Source organism: Lissotriton helveticus, chromosome 1_1 (assembly GCF_964261635.1).
Source record: "Lissotriton helveticus chromosome 1_1, aLisHel1.1, whole genome shotgun sequence".
NCBI lineage: Eukaryota > Metazoa > Chordata > Amphibia > Caudata > Salamandridae > Lissotriton > Lissotriton helveticus.
Genome location: NC_136057.1, coordinates 921,393,518 through 921,415,886, shown reverse-complemented (window position 1 = coordinate 921,415,886; position 22,369 = coordinate 921,393,518). Strand labels below are relative to the sequence as shown.

General features: G+C 45.3%; 1 protein-coding gene across 1 annotated transcript in view; it reads right to left on the bottom strand.

The window, feature by feature from the left end:
- Window positions 1–22,369, bottom strand: part of CAND1 (cullin associated and neddylation dissociated 1) — a 393,750-nt gene that overhangs the window by 5,555 nt on the left and 365,826 nt on the right. The window contains exons 12-14 of the mRNA XM_078676454.1: window positions 20,567–20,736; window positions 20,304–20,468; window positions 19,151–19,258 (exon numbers count right to left, since the gene is read on the bottom strand). Coding sequence (XP_078532580.1) covers window positions 19,151–19,258; window positions 20,304–20,468; window positions 20,567–20,736 — 443 coding nt within the window. The remainder of the gene's footprint in view (window positions 1–19,150; window positions 19,259–20,303; window positions 20,469–20,566; window positions 20,737–22,369) is intronic.

The window sequence follows — 22,369 nt, the reverse complement described above, 5'->3', positions numbered from 1 at the left end:
ATGAGTATCACTGAATGTGAGACATACTGGGGGGGGGAGGAAACTAGCTGCCGTCCTAAAGCTGAGCCTCTTACCTTCGGTATGAGTGTGCACTACTGGGAAACAAACCGGGCGAAGACACACTACAAAACAAATTGACAGGTACATCTAGTCACTAAACCTGTATGCACTCCAGAAAAAATTCTCAACATGCCTGTCAAAAGTACTTCACCATTCAAGCACTTACATGATTTAGATTCGGTGTGGTGATCAGAAATCTGAAATGGAAAAAGGGGAGAGCTCTGTGAGTGAACACATTGGTGGAGATTGCCTCGATGTAACATTGTGGAAAGGGGAAGGCTCGACATAGGCTTACTTGATCGATTCCGGATTGGCGGCGGAAAAGGAGATTTAGCGTGGTCTGGGATTAATCACGGGCCTGTGGGGAGAGGAAACGTGTTAAAACGTCTGCGCTCGGGTTCCCGGCTGGTCAGTTGTATAAGCTGGTCTATCGGGCGGCTGGGCTTACCTGTCGCCTACTGGCGTCTTGCCTCGGTGTAAAGTCCGATCTGTGTCTGCAAGTAGCTCAGGTGTTTGGCTGGCGTGCTGATAAGCGCCTATGAAGGCTGTTGCACTTCCGGGTTGAGATGCCTCTGGGAAATGTAGTTCGAGGCTGGCTCCTTGCCATCAACATGTATTGAGGAACTACAAACCTCCGGGCAAATACACCAGTATGTTCGTGTATACTGCAATGTTAGGGTGAAAATTAGTTCAGTCTGTATAATTCAGACATTTCATTCAGGCCTATTCGAGACTTGTGCTGTGTAATGCGTGTTCTGACTTCCTGGTTGGTTTTGCCTATATACAATAGGCCACATGGACACTTAATCCCATATATCACATTGCGTGATCTACAGTTGGTAAAAGAATTAGGTCTCCAGTAAATGTTTTTATGTTGAAAGACCGACCCTTCTTCCGTGGCGGCGCAACATATGCACATGCCAAACTTCTTGTGTCCCACAACAGGCGGGAGGCCGGCGAAAGTTCTAACCGACATCACTTCTTTTTGTGGCACGGCGGCTCTGACCAAATGATTACCAATCGTCCGATTTTTTCGGAAAGCAAATAATGGCTTTACATTCAGTGTTGTATGCAGATTTTTTATTAGATGCCAGTTTCTGGCTACCACCTTTTTAAGCAGATTAGAGTTAGGGCAATACGTTGAGACGAAGACTATCCTGTCAGTTTCCTTTTTTGTTTTTCTTTCCAGTAAACTTTCCCGCGGTGTCCACCACGCGCGTTTCATAGAACACGGATTACACAGCACAAGTCCCGAATAAGGATGAAGGCCCTCACAGCGCCATTAGTAAATCATTGGTTAAGTATGGCTCATACAGAATCGGAATTGAAATGGAAAGTGATACTGAAGGTTGAGAAGGATCAAAGAGGTGGCGATCTGGACAAAAAACTGCTACAGCGAGAAGCAATGCTGATTCTGAAATTTAATACCGCGGTGGAAGGCCTGAATGAAATGTCTGAATTATACAGACTGAACTAATTTTCACCCTAACATTGCAGTATACACGAACATACTGGTGTATTTGCCCGGAGGTTTGTAGTTCCTCAATACATGTTGATGGCAAGGAGCCAGCCTCAAACTACATTTCCCAGAGGCATCTCAACCCGGAAGTGCAACAGCGTTCATAGGCGCTTATCGGCACGCCAGCCAAACACCTGAGCTACTTGCAGACACAGATCGGACTTTACACCGAGGCAAGACGCCAGTAGGCGACAGGTAAGCCCAGCCGCCCGATAGACCAGCTTATAGAACTGACCAGCCGGGAACCCGAGCGCAGACGTTTTAACACGTTTCCTCTCCCCACAGGCCCGTGATTAATCCCAGACCGCGCCAAATCTCCTTTTCCGCCGCCAATCCGGAATCGATCAAGTAAGCCTATGTCGAGCCTTCCCCTTTCCACAATGTTACATCGAGGCAATCTCCACCAATGTGTTCACTCACAGAGCTCCCCCCTTTTTCCATTTCAGATTTCTGATCACCACACCGAATCTAAATCATGTAAGTGCTTGAATGGTGACCTGATGAGTACTTTTGACAGGCATGTTGAGAATTTTTTCTGGAGTGCATACACGTTTAGTGACTAGATGTACCTGTTAATTTGTTTTGTAGTGTGTCTTCACCCGGTTTGCTTCCCAGTAGTGCACACTCATACCAAAGGTAAGAGGCTCAGCTTTAGGAAGGCAGCGAGTTTCCTCCCCCCCTAGTATGTCTCACATTCAGTGATACTCATCTCCCTTCTCTTCCCCACAGTTATGAGGTCCTGATGAGAACCCTCCCACTGATCAAGGGTTCGAAACGCGTAGACCGCTTTTCTACACCATAAGAACGCTATTCTTGAAATAGCTTATCTTGACTTGACAAAATAATTGCAATTGTATATAATAAGTGTCTTTGGTGTCTTTTGTACAAATTCAATTTGTGACATTTAAAATTGTAGATATTGAATCGTGTATGTTTGGTATGTGAGTGAGAGTGAGATTTGAATGTGAATGTTGACCAATCACGTATGAATGTTATTTTTCCATTAATGTGCACTTTTTATGTAAATGTCATTTTTATGAAAATTATATTTTGTATTGTCAGTGTTGTTAATTGTTCAGAATTACATGGTGAACTTTAAACCAACGAACAATTTGAAATCCTTCAAAAATAATAAATGTGATTTAATCTGACAAAAGTGTCCAAACTCGCACTTAGTTTAATTCTTCGTACGCAGTAATTCAATTTTCTCTTCAAATAGCAGTTGCAGTATTGGCTTCCGTGTAGTTGTTTTGTGATACATTTTGGCATCGGCTCAATAGCTCCTTTCCATAGCTTGACCAAGATTTGCTTCTTTGACAACTGAAGATAATTATTAACTACGTTGGGTGGTAGCGTTTGAGAAGAATGCTCGAACTGGATGATATCTACTTTTTGTCTAATGCCATTTACACCCATGCATGCCAGAAAGCAGACATCCTCCCACCTGCTGTAGAACTCTGTGGGACCTAGCAGTACCTTTGTAGGTCTTTATGTTGTGGAAGGCACTGGCAATGTGTTTCCCAAATAACGATTCCCCATTGAAGGGCATATCCAGTGTGGGATTTTGGACCAAACATCTAAATGAAGTCGCTCAAAGCCACCCCGGTCTATTTAATAGCACAGCTGAAGAAAGCTGGCATAATTCAAGATTAGAATCTATGATTGATGATACTTCTTGCCTCAAAGAAGTGCTTTCACTTTCCACTTTTTATTTTATGACAAAACATCAATTCAAGGTACTCTATCTGATCACACTTGCTAATTCTATTAGCTTAAGTTTGCCACAGCCTTAGCTATCATGATCTAGGACTGGTATTGTTTTGTTTACCTTCCTTGCTGGCTCCCTCCACTCCTGTAAGAGGCAACCTGTCTCCTGGCTCGCTATCAAAAGTTCAAATCTTCTGGATGCTTTTTCAACAAGAACAAGCTACTTACCTTAGACAATGTTCATTTTAGTGGATACTCTATTTATCCACAGATGACTCACCTTATGAACTGTAGGAAGCTGGCTCTTTATATGATATACCACTAAGTGGTTCGTTATATCACGCAGGGTCCAGAGATTCCCCCAGAGGTGTACAGAGCTCAATGTAAACCCAAAGTGCTCTGTTTGTGATAGTGTGGTCGAGCGGCCTTAGGCTTGACAGAGGACTGCAAGACATTTGTTATGCACAGTAAATTACATGATTCAAAAAGAGACCCACACCAATTTTAGAAATATAAGCTTCTTTTCAGTTTTATTTTAAGACTGAGATATAGAAGTTCCAAGTACGTTTTTCACAAGAAATACTTTTCGCTTTAAAAAGTGGACACAGTGCAATTTTTCAGTTCAGCAAAGTTAACCTATGGGAGAAAAATGAGAACATGGTTTTGCCGGTAAGTATACAACTTACAGTCTTGGTTTTCAGGATGAAGAATCAGCACCAGCCAAGGTTCAGGTAAGTAGTAAATCTGCACCTCCAGCGGCACCGGGGGGAATGGGTGCAGGGTTCAAATTGGGAATCGGAAGCCAATGTTATCCAATGGAGAAAGGGAGTAATTGATGAGATGCTGCTCACAGGTGAGTAACACGGTTTGGTAACCCAGTCTCTGGGGGGTTAAGGTAAGCACATGGGGGTGGGGCTTGAGGGGGGGAGGGGGCAAGGGGCCACAAGGCAGCACCAAACGTACACCCTCAGCAGCACAGAGAAGGGCAGGCTCAGAGTGCCAACACACCGTCAGGTGCCCAATGCAAATAAATGGGGGGAGATCGGTTTTGAAGAAAGGCTCTAGACTCCGGCCAGGAGGCCGGATGAAGAAAGCCCACAGCTGCCCAGGTAAGTAGTTATGCCCCAGGATATAGGGACACTGTTGGTCAAGCTCCCCAACACCCAGTGGCTTTGGGGGAAGGGGTGCCCTTTGGAGTTGGTAACAGCTAACCAGGCAGGTCGAGGTCAGGGGGAGCCCACAGTGGACTCTGGCTCAGAATCGCTGGGGAAGCTGTGCAGGACCGGTGGACCACTTGGACTCGGGTCATAGGCATCGGGTGCAGAGGTGGGTCAGGAGGCAGTTTCACTGTTCCTCTGGGTTCCTTTTAAAGTTGGTTTCTTCTTGAACAGATCTGCTGTTCTTAGGAGATCTTGATATTTGTCGAAGGCAGTAAGGCCTCCTAAGGCTTTGGTGATTGCTGGGCTGCAGGACAGTTTGTTTTTAGTTGCAGGATCGTCGAAGGCAGCAGACAGGCGGAAAGAGCTGGGACTAAGTCAGTTGATGTATGCAGACTTCTCTGCTGTTGTGGCGTTATAGTGTCCGGCTCTTCTTAAGTCATCAGGAATCCAATTTCAGGGTATTGGTAGAGGAACCTAAATGCTAGATTTAGGGGTGTTCCAGGGGAGTAACAGGTAGGGACCAATGGGTTCCTCTCCTGGGGTGTCTACACCGACTATTATATCACCCTCCTGTGGGAGGGGGGTATAGCCCTAGCCCTGATTGGATAAGTCTCAACATCTTCAAGATGGTGGGCACCGAAAAATGTGCATAACTTAGCCTCCAACACCCGAGGGGTGAGTTGGCGAAGGGGGGCACACCTCCTACTTTATCTTTGTTTTCCCACCAGTTCTCTGGCCAAAAGTGGGGGTTTGAACCGGGGGGGTGGGGGGTGGGGGGCATCTGCTGCTCTATGGCGTCACTGGCACTTACAATATTTAATAGACTTAGATATTGTAGGGGTGTATCTGCTCAAGCAGATATGCCCACACCTGAGATGCAATGCACCCTCCTTAGGGCTTGAAAGGCCTGCTAGAGGGGGAACTTAAGTATACCTTAGGCAGTGCTGCTGTACATGGCACACAGGCAGTGTGCCAAGTCGACTTTGTTCTTTTTCTGTGCATGCAAGCTTTAGTGGCATGGCCTTGGTGAGGGATCCCTATGGTACCATCTTCAGTCCCCATGCCCTAGGTACCGGAGAAATATTTTTAATAGGGACTTATGGGGGTCTGAATTTGTGCCAATCGTGGTACAGTTTTAGGGGAGAAGCACTGGCACAGGGGCCCTGGTTGACAGGTGCCCTGTGCACTTGCAATCAAAATCACATAATTTTCCAGACAAAAAGTGGCGGGCTAATCATGTTAAAAGAGTTACTTTCTCACATGAACGATCTCCTGGTGTCATACAGGACTTGAAAGATTTTTTACAGCATACCTGAGCACTGGTAGGTGGCATCTTGCGGCTGTGCGTCGGTCCTGTGCCGCCCTGAAAGTGATGGGCAGAGGCATATATAAGCACCACCACTGGATACTGTTCTCAGTTTTCCTTGACACTGTCCACCTCAACTGTCAACAGCTCAGCAACCAACAGGTTGTGCCAGTGTGCAGATCTCTAGTTTGGGACCTTTTTAGAGAGAGAAAAAGACCATTCTATAGACTGGAGAGGTAAGAGGGCAGTTAGGAATCTGCAGTTACTAGCCGCCAGAGAGAGCTTCACAGAATGTAATTTTTTTTTCGGCTAGATACTTTTGTGAAACCAAGGTGGTATCTCCCAAGGTTGTGGGCCTGTGGAATGATTCAGATCAAAAAGTCCTGGAGGAGCAGTAGTGTTTCGTGCACAGATGCCCATATTGCGGGCTGACAGCTATATAGAATGGGTTCTCCGTGTGCCACTGCAATGGTGGCCGCCTTGGACGTCATGGAAGGAGCCCTAAGACTTTCAGGTGACTTTCTGGTGACTGCTTCTTTGCCAATGCACAGCAGATCTTAATAGAAAGGACTATCAATCTCAATAAGGTCCTTTTCAGCACCACCTTGCCTTTCTTTGCCCCAGAAACCGCACAAATAGCTAATCATCCACTCCATGGTCTCTGGTGCGATCAATGTAAAAACTAAACACCCTTTTGGGGTGAAAAATATGGTGTCTCCTCTTTTGAGGGGTGAGGTGAATGAAACAAAGAACATTGAAAGAGCAATGGACTATCTGACATAAAAGAGAGTCACACCATTCAGTCTGGGTGGGGTATGGGAGGGATATGCCACTGATACAATTATCACCAGTGTGGATCTTTCGCAGTCTCTTCCAAAACCTGGATCGAATCTGAAAGGTTGCCTTTGGGCTGGGCACACAGACTTCAGATCCACTGCATTGCTCGCATATGCATCTGGCATGGGTTGAACAGCAAAATGCAGGAAGCCAATTGGCTGAGAAGTCTCAGAGCCACTCTACAACTCAGGACTGAGGCTGAAACATCTAGATTATAGCCCAAAGGTCTTGTAATCGCCAATCTGGAGGGAAGGCCTGAACACATACTCTATTCAGAATGGCTTTGATAAACATGTGACTTAAGGTGGCAGGTGTGACTTAGGCATGTCAATTGTGAACCCCAATGATATCAGTAAGTGTGTGAATGTATTGCAGGAGAAGACTGGTATGCCCAACCTCCGAAAATATGCGCCACCCACTGCTATCACTTTTATGAACATCTGAGGGGCACAAGCGAGGCCAAAGGGGAGCACAGCAAACAAACTGCTTCTTGCCCACCTTGAACTGCAAGTAATGTCTGTGGGCCTGCAGGATGGGAACACTGAAACCGGATGATAGAGTTGTCTCTAAGGCAGATAGAACCTGGGCCAGCGTGAGCATTAGTAATTTGTTCTGAGACGGTGAAATGCTAAAGTAGGGGGAAGGCTCTGTCCTTTTTCGGCACTAGGAAATAATGTGAGTAACATTCAGGCCCTATTTCCGAGGCCATTACGCTTGCTATGGTTCCTTTCACTGAAAGAGCCTGTATTTCCACCAGCAAAATGGTCAGGTGCTTCTCTGAAAGCACTCTGATGAGGGCAAAAGATACACAGAGTCAGAAAGGAATGGCAGAGCAAAACCCCATTGAACGATATACAAGACCCACCTGTTTGAGATTAGGTTATGACTGTTCCTGCCTTCTACATGTTGTTTTTTTCACTAAGGGCAACCTAAACTAGCCTTGGAGGCAAATGTTATATGGGCAGGAGACTTGGATGTTCACTTTCCTCGAGGGACTTTGAGTTGTCTAATGGATCCCTGGTCCGACTGGACTGGAATGCCGGTTGCTGAGACGGTAGGCCTTGGCGTGGTCTGTATGCCAAGCACCTAGCAAGGCCTCAAAAAGAAGGGTATGAAGTTGCCTCAAATAGGTTATGAGGTTGCAGGAAATACATTGGGTTTAACGCTGCTTGTAGAAGTCTTAACTTCCAGCTCTCAGGTCTATGCCAAGCCCCAGGCAAGGTCTTAAAGGGTGAAGACTTTGGGGATAGTGCCTGGCAGGCAGCACACAGCGGTTCAAGAAGCAAGCTGTGGGTCTACTTTCTTTGAATATCTCCATGCTGCTTCAGATTTCTCACCAAACAGGTGAGAGCCACCAAAAGACATTCGTGAGTGACACCGCAACAACACAAAAGAAACCTGTGGAACTCATCCATGAGTGGCTCTGGAGCACTACGATAGTTCCGACTGCACCTCGTAAACAATCATTAGTGTCCGGTTCGGATCAGATGAAATTTTGCTGCGTCCTTGTCATCCTAAATAGATCTAGATTGTCACAAAATTCCTCCAGGACTGCAAGCATGATCTTTGGGACCATGTACCATACATGCATGGAATTACTTACCCAGCAAACAGCGGTCGCCTGACCAAAGGGTAAGGCTGGCCATAGAGAACGCTTGTCTCCTGAATGTCTCAATTCATTTTGGGGTGAGAGGGAGCGTGGGGGTATGAGTTTGCAAGAAATGTGTTCAGATTAATTCAGGTGGTAGTAGCCTGAACTACCAATCACTCTGCTACAGGTGATGCTGCTTTCCGGACAGCATCTTAAACCGGTCCTGTGGCTTAAGGCTCCCCTGCTTGGGCTTAGCCAAGGTACCCATTACAGTGTCAGTCAGGGCTTCATCAAATGACAACAAGGGTTGCCCTGCTTCCAAAACTTCTTTAAGGACATGACATTAACCTAGGACTTGACTGCACATTTAATGACCAAAGCAAATGATGCTGTTTCGTCTGTTGAGGAGGTGGGAATGAGTGGGAGGCAGGAACCTTAGCCTGTACATGGCAAGTGTCCAACCCAATGGCTTTTTTGTATGTCCAAGTAGAAATTGTCGTCATAATGTGGGGGTAATTCATCCCGGTTATCGCCATCGTCCTCGAAAGTTGGTTGACTCTGGTCGAATCTGATCCGAATAGTGAAAAGTCTGAAGGGTGGCTGCAAGGTAAAAGCACAGTTTTGTCAGAGTGAACTAAAAAATAGCACATCAAACCATTCTGGGATGAGACTTTGGTCAAGATGAGTTAGGTTCAATAGACAATAGTGGCAGCTTTCTCATCCAGCAACCGGGCTGGCATCGACAAGACTGGCATCAATATGGCTGGAACTGGAGCGGATCTTGGTGCAGATATAAAGTCTACACTGGAGCCAGATCCATGGGACCCAGAGGTGCACCAGAGGGAGCCGGAAGGGTGCTAAAGATTCGGAACATGGCTTTTACGAAAGCATCCAATCTGCTGCAACATTGCAAATGGCCCCCCGAAATTCAGAGTGTATTTGGATCAGCTGCAGAAACAATCTGCAGAATCAATTTGCTGCGATCTAGCAAATGGCCCCCAGGAAAATTCGTCATACACTGGATCAGCAGAATCAGCTTATCAGCGGGGGGACCAACAGTGGGACCAAGAGAAACCTGAACATCCTCAAGGAGAAATTGGCTAGTCCGTGACAATTTTCCTGCTTGACCTTCTTGTGCTTCCTCTTTACCTCGCCCAAGGCTTGGACCAGAATTATGTTCGCAGCGGGAACTGGCCCCACCCTCAAATTTGAGAAGGACTTTCAAGATTTCTTTCAGTGATTGGCGACGCACTACTTAGTTTTGCGTTCCCGGACCGGCTTCAAATTCATAGTGGCACACTCTTCACATAACTTGGAGTCATGGCCCAAACACCAGAGATACACCTTGTGAGGATCGGTTATAGACATCTGTTTGTGACAGTGTCTACAAGGTTTAAACCCTATATTTTTTGAAGGGGATATGTTCCTTTATACACTGGAAAATAGGAATTTTGAGAAAAAACGTGTCCACTGATGAGAATAAAAGTTGAGAACTAGCTTTGGTTCTGCATACGAAAGCATGAAAAAAAAGGACCTGATGTCAGTGCACAGGGCTGGCACGAATACACAGCTCTGACTGCCACTTCTGGGACAGAAAGAGGTCTATGCGGAGCTGCCAATAATCACCTACCAGCACGCGGGGACTATGCTGAGAAAAAATTCCAATCCAGTCCAGCACCTGGGGACATTCACAAGGCGAGGGAAGGAGAAGGAATCTGCAGATAAAAGTATCCATTAGAAGGTGGAATCTAGTCACTGGGAAAATGGGAGCACCCCATTCTCTTCCGTGTGGTGTAAGAAGTTACTATTGTTCACCATTCTTCAACATGAACCAAACACTAATCATCATCTGATTTATCCATCATCTGAATTACCCATATTTTTTTGACAAATCTGGTGCCAGATTTACTGGCAAGGATGACTCGCAGATTATCTGTGTTGAAGGAAATGGTGGTGGCATGCCAACTGGCCGCTGAGGTTCTGGCAGAGGGCTAAGGACCTACTGAGGAAGAGAAGAGATATTCAACGAGACAGACGGAGGCAAATGTGAAGGTTGGGAAGATGGTTATGTAGGAAAGCTAGAATAACAATGTGCCAATATGTGTTGGAGATTTTAAGCAGACCCACTGGCCCCTGCATCATGGGCGATATGTGGTATTTTTCATAGTCCTCCTCATAAGAGTCTGTGTTGATTTTAGGAGGATAATCTGGCTATTCCACTGGTCAATACAGCAGATAACTCTGATGACACTCCTGTGGATGAAGGTTCCATATTGTATTGGGGCGAGTAACCCAGCACTGTTGTCTGGATTTGATCTCAAATTAGCATGAGTTTTATTTACTCTTCTTCTGGCTCAGTCTCCAGCAGCTTAGTAGGCAGTTGGCCATATTTTGCTTAGAGAGATGTTCTGGCAAAACTGCAGATGGTAAATCTAAGAAATTGGTTTATTAGCGGAGGTGGGTAAGTACTCACCTCAAGCAAATAATCAAAATCCTTGCCAGGGTGAACCACTAAAGTCTCTGCATAAACCTGAGCTCACCTAGTTAGCTATGGCTCAGAGCAGACCGCTTAACTTGTGCAAAGTATTTATGCAGTACTAAAAAGGTAAAGCTGAAAAGCAAAATAATAAAAATCCCAAAATGCATTTGAACAATAGAGTGAAATTTAATAAACATGACACCAAAATGACAAATCCAATAAGTGGAATCCGATATATTCATTTTTAAAGTTTTAACCGCATGCGCGCTAGTGGTTTTCCTGCTGCGTTTTTCAAAAAGCCGCGTTACATGACGAGCTCAGCTCGCATCAGCGTGCGAGCGGCGCAACTCATGACGAGCTGAGCTCGTCATGAGCGCCGAACTGGTTAAGTGGAAATAGTGCCAGGAAGCACGAACTGCCAATGATAGTCAATGGTCACCGTAGAACAGGACCTGGACATAATTTGATACTGACGGCAATGGAGTGCGGGTCGTACAGACTAATCAGGTTTGTCATGGTCAAAGATTTTACCTTCTGTCTTTAGTGCATTAAGCCCCAATCCACCACAGGAGTACACTTCTAACACGGCAGAGGCCAAAAGGAGGGTGCAGTTGCCACTGGTCAGCTGCAGGAAAAGGCCTCTTGAATATTTGTGTCCCTGTAGCTTTAACTGAAGGTCAGCCATATGACTCTTGGAGCCCACTTCTTTGTCATGGGTGCATGAGGGGGAGTATGTCCACTCTTCTGGGGTATTCTCAGGTCTCAAACACCAGGTTCGGTTACCTTCTTATCTTCCAAAGGCCCAGGAGTGCTCTGAAGTGGGTGCCATGAGATGCCACAGTTATGCCGGCATGTGCAAGTGGGTGGAAATGACCCCCGGGGATGCCCTTACCAATATGGTAGAGGTTCCCAGGGCTAGATAATCTCCAGCTTGTGAATATTCCAATTTTGGGCATTTTCAAGATGGCCAAAGTCTTTGGCCACACTCAAATTGGGTGCCAGTGACTAAAGAAGTGTCCTGTCCAAGTGTCCGCTAACGTTCTTCTGTGACAGGGTAGGCGTCTCTGCAGTGCAACCCAATTTTCATATGAAAACCCCAGCAGACAAGTCAAGCTGGATGTGACATTCATCAAGGCTTGATACTGTAATGTCAAAAAGGATCCTCCCAGCCCAACCTACATATTCTGTCAGGTTCAGATGGGTCACCTCTGCCCATTCAGATCAGCTACTCTTTACTCCTTAGATTCACACCTCATGCAAGCCTCTTTCAATGCTAATTAGTGACTGGCCGAAGTGGGAGAGCAAAATGCAAATTTAGTTTCCAGGGAGTTCAGGCAGGGCAAAGGTAACTTTAATAGCTACTTTTCCACCATATTTAGAAAAGTAACATTAACTTAAGCATTGAATTGGATTTCTGATGATTACAAAAATAATAGTGTTTCTTTTCTATCTAGCCCCATTCCTGAGATACACCATTAGTAGTTAAGATTATATCTCAGTGTTTTTCTATGGAACGGCCAGCCTTGCCACAGTGATTTGAGTTGCTTGTCACTGTAAGTACATTTTAACCTTAAACGTTTAAATGTCCTACTTTTAAATATCATGCACCCTGCTTAAGGCAATATGACCTACTTAGAGGTGACTTAATATTTATAAGAAAGGCTTAGGCCTGACAAAAATGGGTTATTTTGACAGCCCAATTTGTAGTTAAAACCTGCATAGCCAGGCTACTGGTGGCAGACCTGCAGTCATGTTTACATTGTCACTGTAGTGGATGGCACAATGAATGCTACAGTCCACTTGTAATATTTACCTTATGAGGCCCTGGGTATACCATGGCATCTTTTACTAGAGACGAAGGGGTAATTGTAATATGCCAATTTCATCATGTTTAAAAGGGGAGCATAGCACTTTCCCCTGGTTAGCTGGGGTACAGTACACAGAATTCTATGGCCAACAAAAACAGTGCGGGTAAAAATGTGTGGGAATACCATGCAAAAGAGTCATTCCCAACAGTAATTGTCCCTTTTTTGCATCCGTATCCCACGCCGACCGGATAGTTGCTTCTGGGTGGACGGAGGGAAATGGGTCAAAGGTGGGAATGTCTGTGTGGACTTTGCCTTTTTAACCTTTAAATCATGGTAGTCTAGATCAGGATGAAACTTTCTCATTTTCACATCAGCGAATGAGAGGAAGATCGGTACGATATTTTCTTTTTATGAATTTTGGTGGGGCTCATAAGAGGTAACTAATTCACCTGTTGACTACACCCTTTTTTGGAGCTTTCTCTTCCTGTGCTGAAGTGGTGCTTGGAACAGATCAGTCTTTAGAAGATCAGCCCTAGACTTTTTGAAGCCACCTCAGTAGTCTAGCCTCACGGTCAATAAGGGTAAAAAGAACTGTTTACTGGCACAAATTTTCCATTACATTTTGCAGCCTTTTACTTTATAATCTGGAAAAAACAGTATAAGAACATTCTGTGAGGCTCATCTGTGAAGACGGATTTAGCCACATGCCTCACAGGTCTTGAAGAGGTTCCTTTTCATGTCCAAAATATTATTGAAATCTAAAAGTAGTGGTGGAAAAACTAAATCATCCTACCGAAGGGTTAAAATAGAGGTTTAATAGGTTAAAAAAAATGACTGTCTGAAGAGAAAGAAAAGCTCTGGGACTCCCTTTCAACACAATGTATAGCAAAAATCTTGAGAGGTGGCTTCCAGGACAGTTGAGGTTCATGGTACACTGACTGCACTGGCTGAAGCTTCGCATTCAAATGAGCAGTGTGTGCTTTTACTGTGACATAGTTTAAGTCCCATCAGACAGGCTATATTTTCAAAATGTTACTGTAAAGTCACTGTGAGACTCAACTAGAAGAATGATGCAAGCATGCGAATCTATGAAAAAAATCTAATGCTGGAGAACAGTTATTTTTCTCACAGTGACTTGTACATTGACTAGACTAAGTACATGGCAGCTAAGGCATCTGCAGGAAGAAGGATCGTTTTGTCTAGGAGTACCAACGACGCGGTAATTACATAGATGGATTTGTGTATACCAAATTCAAGAAAAGAAAATGTGACTGCAATTATCATGGTCTACTAGAAGTATCTTCTTCTATGTATACGTTTTTTAGTGTGCTGACTGAAGATCGAGTGAATAAGCTGTAACTTCACAGACTTCAGAGGAGAGATAAAAAACGGTCAACCGCTACCACTCAATCTCTGCGCATGAAGGCAGAGTGACCATGCCCTGTTGCTGCAACAAAAGATGCTCCCGAAGGGGCATCCTGACTCTAGGACCGATGCTGATGCTCAAGAATTCGGGATTTCAATCTGGAGCCACAAGGATGGCTTTGCCCTGGTCTGTCCTGATTTTCATCAGAACTCGAGGCACGACTATTAATGGCAGGAAAGCGTACAGGAGTGCCAAGCCCAACTTGAGATAAAACGTGTCTGAGCAAGAGCTGCCTTGGAAACTCCAATGCGTAAGAGTGTGGACCTAGGGTGATCTCAGCAGTGGCGAACAGATGTATCCAAGATTCTCCCCAATCCCGGAAGGGACCTTGCACCACCTACAGATGGAGTTGCCATTCATTAATGGCAAGACAGATGGCGGAGTTTGTCCGCTCTGACCGTTCAAAGAGCCCACCAGGTGTTGTACGACCAGGAAAATGTCCAGACGCTCCAGCCATGTTAAGAGACCAAAAGGCATTTTGACACAGAGTCTATGACACCAATCCGCCTTACTTGTTGCAGTACCATATTGTTGGACTTGGCCCTTTTGGCAGGTTCACCCCTAAACTTTTTGCTTTTAATTGTGTCCTGATACTAGTTGTTTTTGGCTTCTGCGCACTTTAACAATGTGTCCCAGTGTAAAGTGCGTGCGCAGTCTGAGTGCGTGTGGTGAGATTGGCCTGCCCTCACATAGGAATGCATGGGGAATGTGTGCGTCCATGGTAGTTCCTGATGTGTGGGGAGGGCAGGGGCGAATTTGGTATGTGCGAACTCGTGAGATTAAATGCTGCGCGACAGTGTGTGCAGATTTAATGTGTCTAGTGTAGAAGTGCCACTTCTAGAAGTTGGCATGTCTGTGTAGTAAATGTGAATTGACTGTCTGGCTTGTGATTGGCTGGAGCTGGCTGGTGTGCCTGGCTCCAGGAGTCAGGATGGGTCTGCCCCGATGGTGAATGGAGAGATCTGCATGTTCATGGGAGGGAGGAGTGCATCTACCTGAATAGGGCTGGGCCTTCCCTACACAATGCTGGCTCTGCCCCCTGTGGTGCGACTGATGTCCCTAGCCTGTCCTGTGAATAGGGAGAGGGGCTGAGCACAACAAAGTGCTCCAGAACCAGCTGCGTCTGGTTTCCCCCCTACCCTGCACCCTCCAGACAAAGGAAATATGTGAACAAAAAGGGGCTGTGACCCCATGCAAGTTGTTCTCTGGATCCTAACTTGAGGGGGGCCTGTTGCTGCTGCTGTGCGCCAGGAGAAACCGCCACTGGGTGCTGCCTCTCTGTTGGAGGGCCCTGTGAGCTGGCCCCTGGGTCCAGCCTTTGCCCCCCTCTACCTTCTGAGGGACTTATATTGGACTTTTTGCTATTGTCTGAAAAGCGCTTTATGTTCCTAAGGAGCAGCGCGCCTACACTCAACTGAGCCCGGAGTTGCGATCGCTTTTGTGAGGGAATCCCCAGCGTGGAGATTCCCCCGCACCTCTGCTTATTTGCGGCACGGGAGGCCACCCCGCCTTGCCTGCCGCATATCTGCCCTTTTAAATGCCCTAGCGGGTGCCCACCCCGCAAGGGACCTTGTGCCAGATTTTGAAACTCCTAGCGGGTGCCCACCCTGCCAGGGACGTGGTCTTTAGAGGGAGCCTACCCCTCTAGTGCCTTCTCGAAGTTTTATACTTGCGCGGGTGCCTACCCCACGACTTTGCCCAGATCTGAAAGGAAATCACCGCCGCCCCCCCACCCCCGCGACGTCATCACCAGTGCCGCGCTGTGATTGGTGGAGGCGGAAGCAAAGCAGGAAGCAGACGTGAGCCTACCCCGCGCTCCTGCACCACAGAAAGGAAGCCGGCGTCCCCCATCGGGGCTCCCAAGAGTGAGGGAAAGCCCCGTGGGACCAGCGGCGGAGAGACAGGAGAGCCCCGACGGAATCCGGAAGGCTCTCCCAAACCCCGCCTGCAGCCCCGCCGCAGGGAGGAGACGGCACCGGGGCCGAGGAGAAGCCCGGTGAGTGTACACGGGCTGGGGGGAGCTCCGGGCCTGTTCATGGTGCCGTATTGAGGCCCCGTGTCCCGCCTGCAGACAACAGCAGCCCCGTCTAGCAGCGGGCCGCTCTCACGGTTGGCAATAGTCATAGAGCCTTGCGTGGTTCTATTGGGGGCATTGTTGGTGTTAAGAGTCCCCCGAGTGGTGCTCACCAGCCGGTGGTGCCCACGCTGATCTTCCCAGCTGCCCCACATGACAGGGGGCAGCTGCAGCATTTCTTTTGGGGCATTTCAAGCTAGAGTCCCAGAGCGGGACTGCAACGTGGGGAGCATATGTTGTATTTGGAGCCCACGAGACACCCAAGGGCATTGTTGTGTTCAGAGCCCACGAGGCTCCAATGTATTGCGCATTTTGGAAATTAGAGCCTGCGAGGCTCCCACTTTGTTTTGGGGGCACTGTTGTTTCTGTAGGAGCCCAGAGGAGAGCCAGGAGGCACGCTGGTGCCAGGCTCAGTTTCCCCAGCTGCCCAGCACTTAGTGGGCAGCTGCAACGTTTAGGTGGTGACCCTGCGCATTGCTGCATTTGCAGCTTGTTGCCCTGACTATGCTGGACAAAGGGCGTTTGAGCCCCTGAGAGGCCAAGTTGGCCTGGAGACACTTTTAGGTGTTGTGCCCCGCTTAGGGTACATGGTTATGCCTCATGTGTATTTTTGCATTTCCAGCAACCCCAGATGATTTTTCTTTGCTCTCTAATACTGCTGCTCTCTACTGATGAAGGGCTCAACCCAGAAACACGTGTCTAGGGATATACAGCAATGTCTGCACCAACTTTTGTGAAAAACTCCAGCTAATTTTGAAGTAAGTTTGAACCATGTACTGCATTTACCAGGATGCAAAGGGGCGAACTGTGCTGGGACTGTGAGGCAGTGTGCTCCCAACCCCCATTCTGTTTTAAAGGCTCTCTTGAGCCAGGAAGCTGACGAGCTTTGGAGATGCGCCTGTGAGTGGTACTGTGACCTGAGAGGAACTTGGCAGCATTTCCAGCAACCCCAGATGATTTTTCTTTGCTCTCTAATACTGCTGCTCTCTACTGATGAAGGGCTCAACCCAGAAACAAATGTTTAGCGATATACAGAAATGTCTGCACCAACTTTGGTGAAAAAATCCAGCTAATTTTGAAGTAAGTTTGAACTGTGTACTGCATTTACCAGGATGCAAAGGGGCGAACTGTGCTGGGACTGTGAGGCAGTGTGCTCCCAACCCCCATTATGAATTTATGTGTATTAGTGCGTGCGGTAAATGGGGGTGTATGAGTGCATCTGCTTGTGAATGGTGGGTGTATGTGTGCTTGATTGTGAATGTATGAGTGTGAGCGTGTGTGTTTGAGCATGTGTGGGGCAAGCCCACCCCTGCCTGCTCAAATTACTAGTCACCACTGGTTCAAAGTCTGACTTTTTCCGTCCTAGTTTGCATGCCAATATCTAAGTAACCTTGTTGATGCCATCAGGCTTTTAAAGTGCCAGGAAACTTAATTGATCGCATGTAATATAAACATTACACTGTACTCGTCAGTAACACTTGTGCTTCCTATAAACACATCCAGGAAACACTTCTGTTTATCCACGCATTTAATCTTAATTGACCTGCTCTAACCTACCCCATCGCCCTACCACTTCAGTGCTTGCAAGCACTCATTATGCAGACAAAGCAATACAGAGGGAACCTAAAAATTGAAAAAATAATATTTTTTTATCTAATCAAGATACTTCAAGAGCTTTTCAAAAATAATCAAAAGTGGCGATTGTGTGTGACCAACCTGTCAAAATTAGTTCACATAACGGAAATAAAATGTAATAATTGCACCCAAGAGCTATAATATCAAAAGCTAAGCATGCATTTAAAGTAAAGTTCCTTAAGTACATTCTACAAAATAATGTATTTTAATATTTCTTTTTTATTAAAGAGGGATATTTGAATGGTAATTTCAAGTTTTGGGTGTCGTAAAAGGTCTAATTTTTTATGTAATATAGTGAAAATACTTTTTTTTTTTTAATTGGTTTCTTGATTCCAGTCAACATCGAACATAGCATCCATTACAGTATATCACAATCATGTATAATATAGGAGTACATCACATAGTATACATTAATAGTCGTGTGGTTCTTTTTTTTGTGTATCTGGGGGATCACATATCTATCAGCGCCACTCAGGTTACCCGTCTTATCTCTTGATTCCTTAAACGTACTATCATACAATTGACTTTTTATTTGGACATTTCTAGATCACATTTATAAAAATTACCTCTGGTCCCCTCCTACTAGGAAGCTGAAGGGGTTGTCATATATTCTACTGTCCCACTATTTACCATGATGTTTACTCGTCTGCCTATGCATGTTGGAGATATTGCATCAGGGGTTCCCAGTAGTCTCTAGGCCTGGATGCTTGCGGTAGTTCTTGCGCATAGACCTCCAAGGTGTCTCTACAATATGAAATGTCCTTGAGCCAGTCATTGAATCTGGGAGGGCGTTTACTACTCCATCTGATGGCAACACGGCGCTTTGCTAGTAGAAGTGCTACAGCCAAAAAAGTCCTTCTTTTCACAGGTGTTAGCTTATATATACCTAATAAGCATACCAGTGGTGCATTTGGTATCATTTTGGATAACAGGATTGTGAGTGCTCCCGTAACTTCCTCCCAGTATCTATGTATCTGTGGGCAGGCCTATGCCGTATGTAAGAAGTCTGCCTGTAGAGCCTCACACCTATAAAACGTATCATTTGGTCGAAGGCTGAATGTGTGTAATTGAGTCGGGGTATAATAAAATTGATGTAAGCATTTAAAGTGCACTATGCGCAAATTACAGTTTGGCGTCATTAGTTGCAACTGCATACAACTATATGCCCAATCTTGATCGCTTATAGTGTCCCCTAGCATCTTTTCCCATTTATTAAGCGATCTGTTCACGAGCCCTCCTTGCTCTGATTGTGAGGTGTTGTATAAACGGGTGACCAATTTCCGGTGGCTAGGTGCAATTATTAGTGTTTGCAGGGCTTGCAATTGGGGTGGTTGCTCCAGAAATGAGACGTGTAGTTCTCTCATCGCCGTCAACGCATATGGGCAAACAGCTTCATGGGTGTATTGTGTGAGCTTAGTGATGGGTCCTCCCTCTGAATAAATCTACTGTGTGGGAATACATCTGCCATAGTACTTAGTAATATAGTGAAAAGAATTACATTTTTAAGTGTACTGTATTACAAGATTTCCAATTTAATTATCACAATACCTTTGTTGTACATGTTGCGCGCAAGGGTTCTACGAGCCTATCCAACCTCTGCAGTACCGCACTTGGGCAAAGGGTCGAGAGTCGCACCAACATCAAGAATGTCAGCATCTGTTGAGACAATGTGAACCACCTCAGTGACAATGCAGTAACTTGATCATATTTGATCAAAAAAGAAAAAAAGCAACAACAAGCTGGTATCACAATTAATCAGCAAAGTAACAATAGATTAGATTATGCAGATGGGAGACTTTCTTGCTCAAGAACAAATTCTCCAAATCAAAAATAGTTAACAGCTGTCTCCTCAACATAAAATGCTGGGTGGAGAGAAACGGACACATCATAACTCCCACAAAATGGTAGTCAGCTTTTTTGTTCTTTCAAATGCTTTGGGCTTTCAGATACACACACCGCTTTGACTCCATTCCTTTTTGACCCCTCAATCATACAGCAACACTACCAGTAATTTGAGATTTGTTACTTATAAAGACCCAGCACCTCACCCTATATTGAATATAGCATAAAGCAAGTATAGATCAAAATTCACAAAATGTAGAAAATCATATCAAATGTATTAAATCCTCAGGAGACTAGTAGTAGACTCAGCAGTTACTGCACATCTTAACTACACTGAACCAATTTACTCACGACTTTCCAAAAGTCTAACTACCTTAGAGGGCTTAGTGCCGCAAGTCATATGATTACTGTCCTCAAACTAAAAGGTCCTATTTGCAGAGCTATCACACCAGTTGCTGGCTAACAATGGTTAGGACTTCCTTCATGACAGTTCAGTCATCTGGTGTGTTTTTCTGTCTGACCCGGATCCACTCGCCTCGAAAACCTCAAACATGCCTAAACAGAAGGATGCAGGACAAAATGGATGATCAGGCTGATTGCACACAGTTTATATCTTGCTAATAAGGCAACCTTCTGCTCGTCAAGCTCCTCGTCAACTTCCACAAATAAAACAGAAGTCCAAAATTTCAAACATGTTCTTAAGTTCCAAATCGTTGCAGAGTTGCCATGTACTCACCAGCCCTTGAACGCAATTCACTATGAAATGAATATGACAGAACATCCATCATGTATTTGCTAATGTTGTGAAAAATGTATAAACTTTTCTGTAACAGCAAATTCTAAAATATTAGTTTTTTACCTTGATGTCGTAATGATCCTTTAAACCATCTTCCACATGGTTTAAAAATTCAAAGATGTCTAGTCTATCAAGGCAACTATCAAGTAGAGTGTACATGCATTCAAAAGCAGCCTTCCGAATGTCCAGACCATCATCAACTGTGTGCTTAAAAGGTCCCATTTCAACCTGGTTTAAATATGATAAAGGAAGATCAGGTAATGAAACATTACAGATACACTCACAGAATCTAAGTACACTTTTAGAAAAGTAGTTATGTCACTCACCTCCCTTATGAGTTCCTTTCGGACTTTTGTTTCATTGTACAGATGAGGAAGAACAGAATCCAATAGGTCCCTAATTAATGAGGGCTTATTGTGGGCAGCAGAATTAAAAGTTACTAGTGCTACTCGTCTCACATTCAAGTCAGGATCTTCCAAAGTCTTTAGAAAATCACCTAAAACAAGAAACAGACAGGGAGGGATATTAATGCACAAAGCAACAATTTGGTTCAATAAAACTTGTGTAGTAAAAACAAATGATTACAAAATTATAGTGAAGGAATTAGGCAGTAATGACTTATAAATTTAGCCTAGATGTCCGTCAACAAACGTAACTAGATACTGATCTGTTGCATCTTCTTCACCATGTATGCGAGGAGAGCAGGAGAAGAGGAAAAGTGTAGGCAAAGATCCTTGACCAATTCATCCATAGTGCATTACCCATGGACTGTGTGCACCTGAAGGCGAAGTCCGGCCGTTTTGTGTTTCCATGAGTGGTGAATAGGTCTATTTGCAGGGTGCCTCAAAGTTGAAGGAACCTGTGAAGCACTTGAGGGTGGAGTTCCCACTCATTGATTTGTTGATGAATCCAGTTGAACAAGTCTGCAAATTGTTGCCCACTCCTGGAAGATGCACCATAAAGAGTTGTATGATGTAGCGGATTGCCTAAAGCCAGATCCCCGGTGCTAGTACAGAGATCTGTGGAGAATGCATGCCACACGGTTTCTGTATGTAAGAAATTGGAGTCATGTTGTCAGCTTTGATGACTACTCTCTTCCTTCAAGCATCGCGATTGAAGGTATGGAGGGCTAGGTGTATGGCAAGTAATTGATGTGGCAGCTCTCGTTTAGAAAGAGGAGGGAGAAGTGCACCCCAGCTTGTGAGGTGGTTATGGTCACCGGCGATATGGGGTCCAAGAAAGGCCTGACCTCCAACAAGTTGTTACTGTTCCACCAATGCAGAAAGAGGGGGTAGTAGCCTTTACCAACACTAGATCTTTCCAGTTACCCTTCTCCTGTGACAACTGTGCCAGAAGACACGGTTGCGGGGGACCCATGTGGAGCCTGGCATGGGGTGCAATAGCTATGAGATCCACAGTTCGTAGAAAGTGCATAATAATGCTGATTGCGGCTTGACTACTGGGCTGAAAAAGGCAACAGCTGCTGAAATGACCATATTTGCTGGTTGGGGCAGGCATTCCCTCTAAGTGCGTTCAACATGAATAACAGGAAGGGTTGGATCTATTGAAAAACTAGGTGGGACTTGGTGATATTTATGGTAAACCCCAGGCTGCGGAGTAGGGTAATTGCTGCCGACTTGTGGGCTAGGCATTGTTGCCTGCAGCCACTCTTGATCAGTCAAATCAAATCAAATATTTTCTTTATTCGGTACTTGAAAAAAATACCATAAAAGTACATAAAACCAATTACAAACACATTAAAAAACAATTCAATTCATAACATTTCATTTCATTTGTCTAGTCTCTCTGTTAAAGGGCATTACAATCAACTCATCTCTCTCGAATTCCTTATCCTCACCGCCAACCTAATAAAACTTGTGATACAGGACAGAGTATATGCGTCATTGGCCTTTTGCAAAAACAATAAAGCTACCTTGGCGTGTTTAAACTTAGCTCTTTTCAAGATTCCCACAAGGAACTTGCGCCTAGGTAATGTATAAAATGAGCATAACAAAACAAAATGAAGGGTATCCTGCGGAGACCTATTGTCGCAGCCGCAGGTAACCTTCTGCTCAACCGTTAAGGAACAACCGGGGGGGATCAGACAATAAATAATGCAAAAGGTTAAA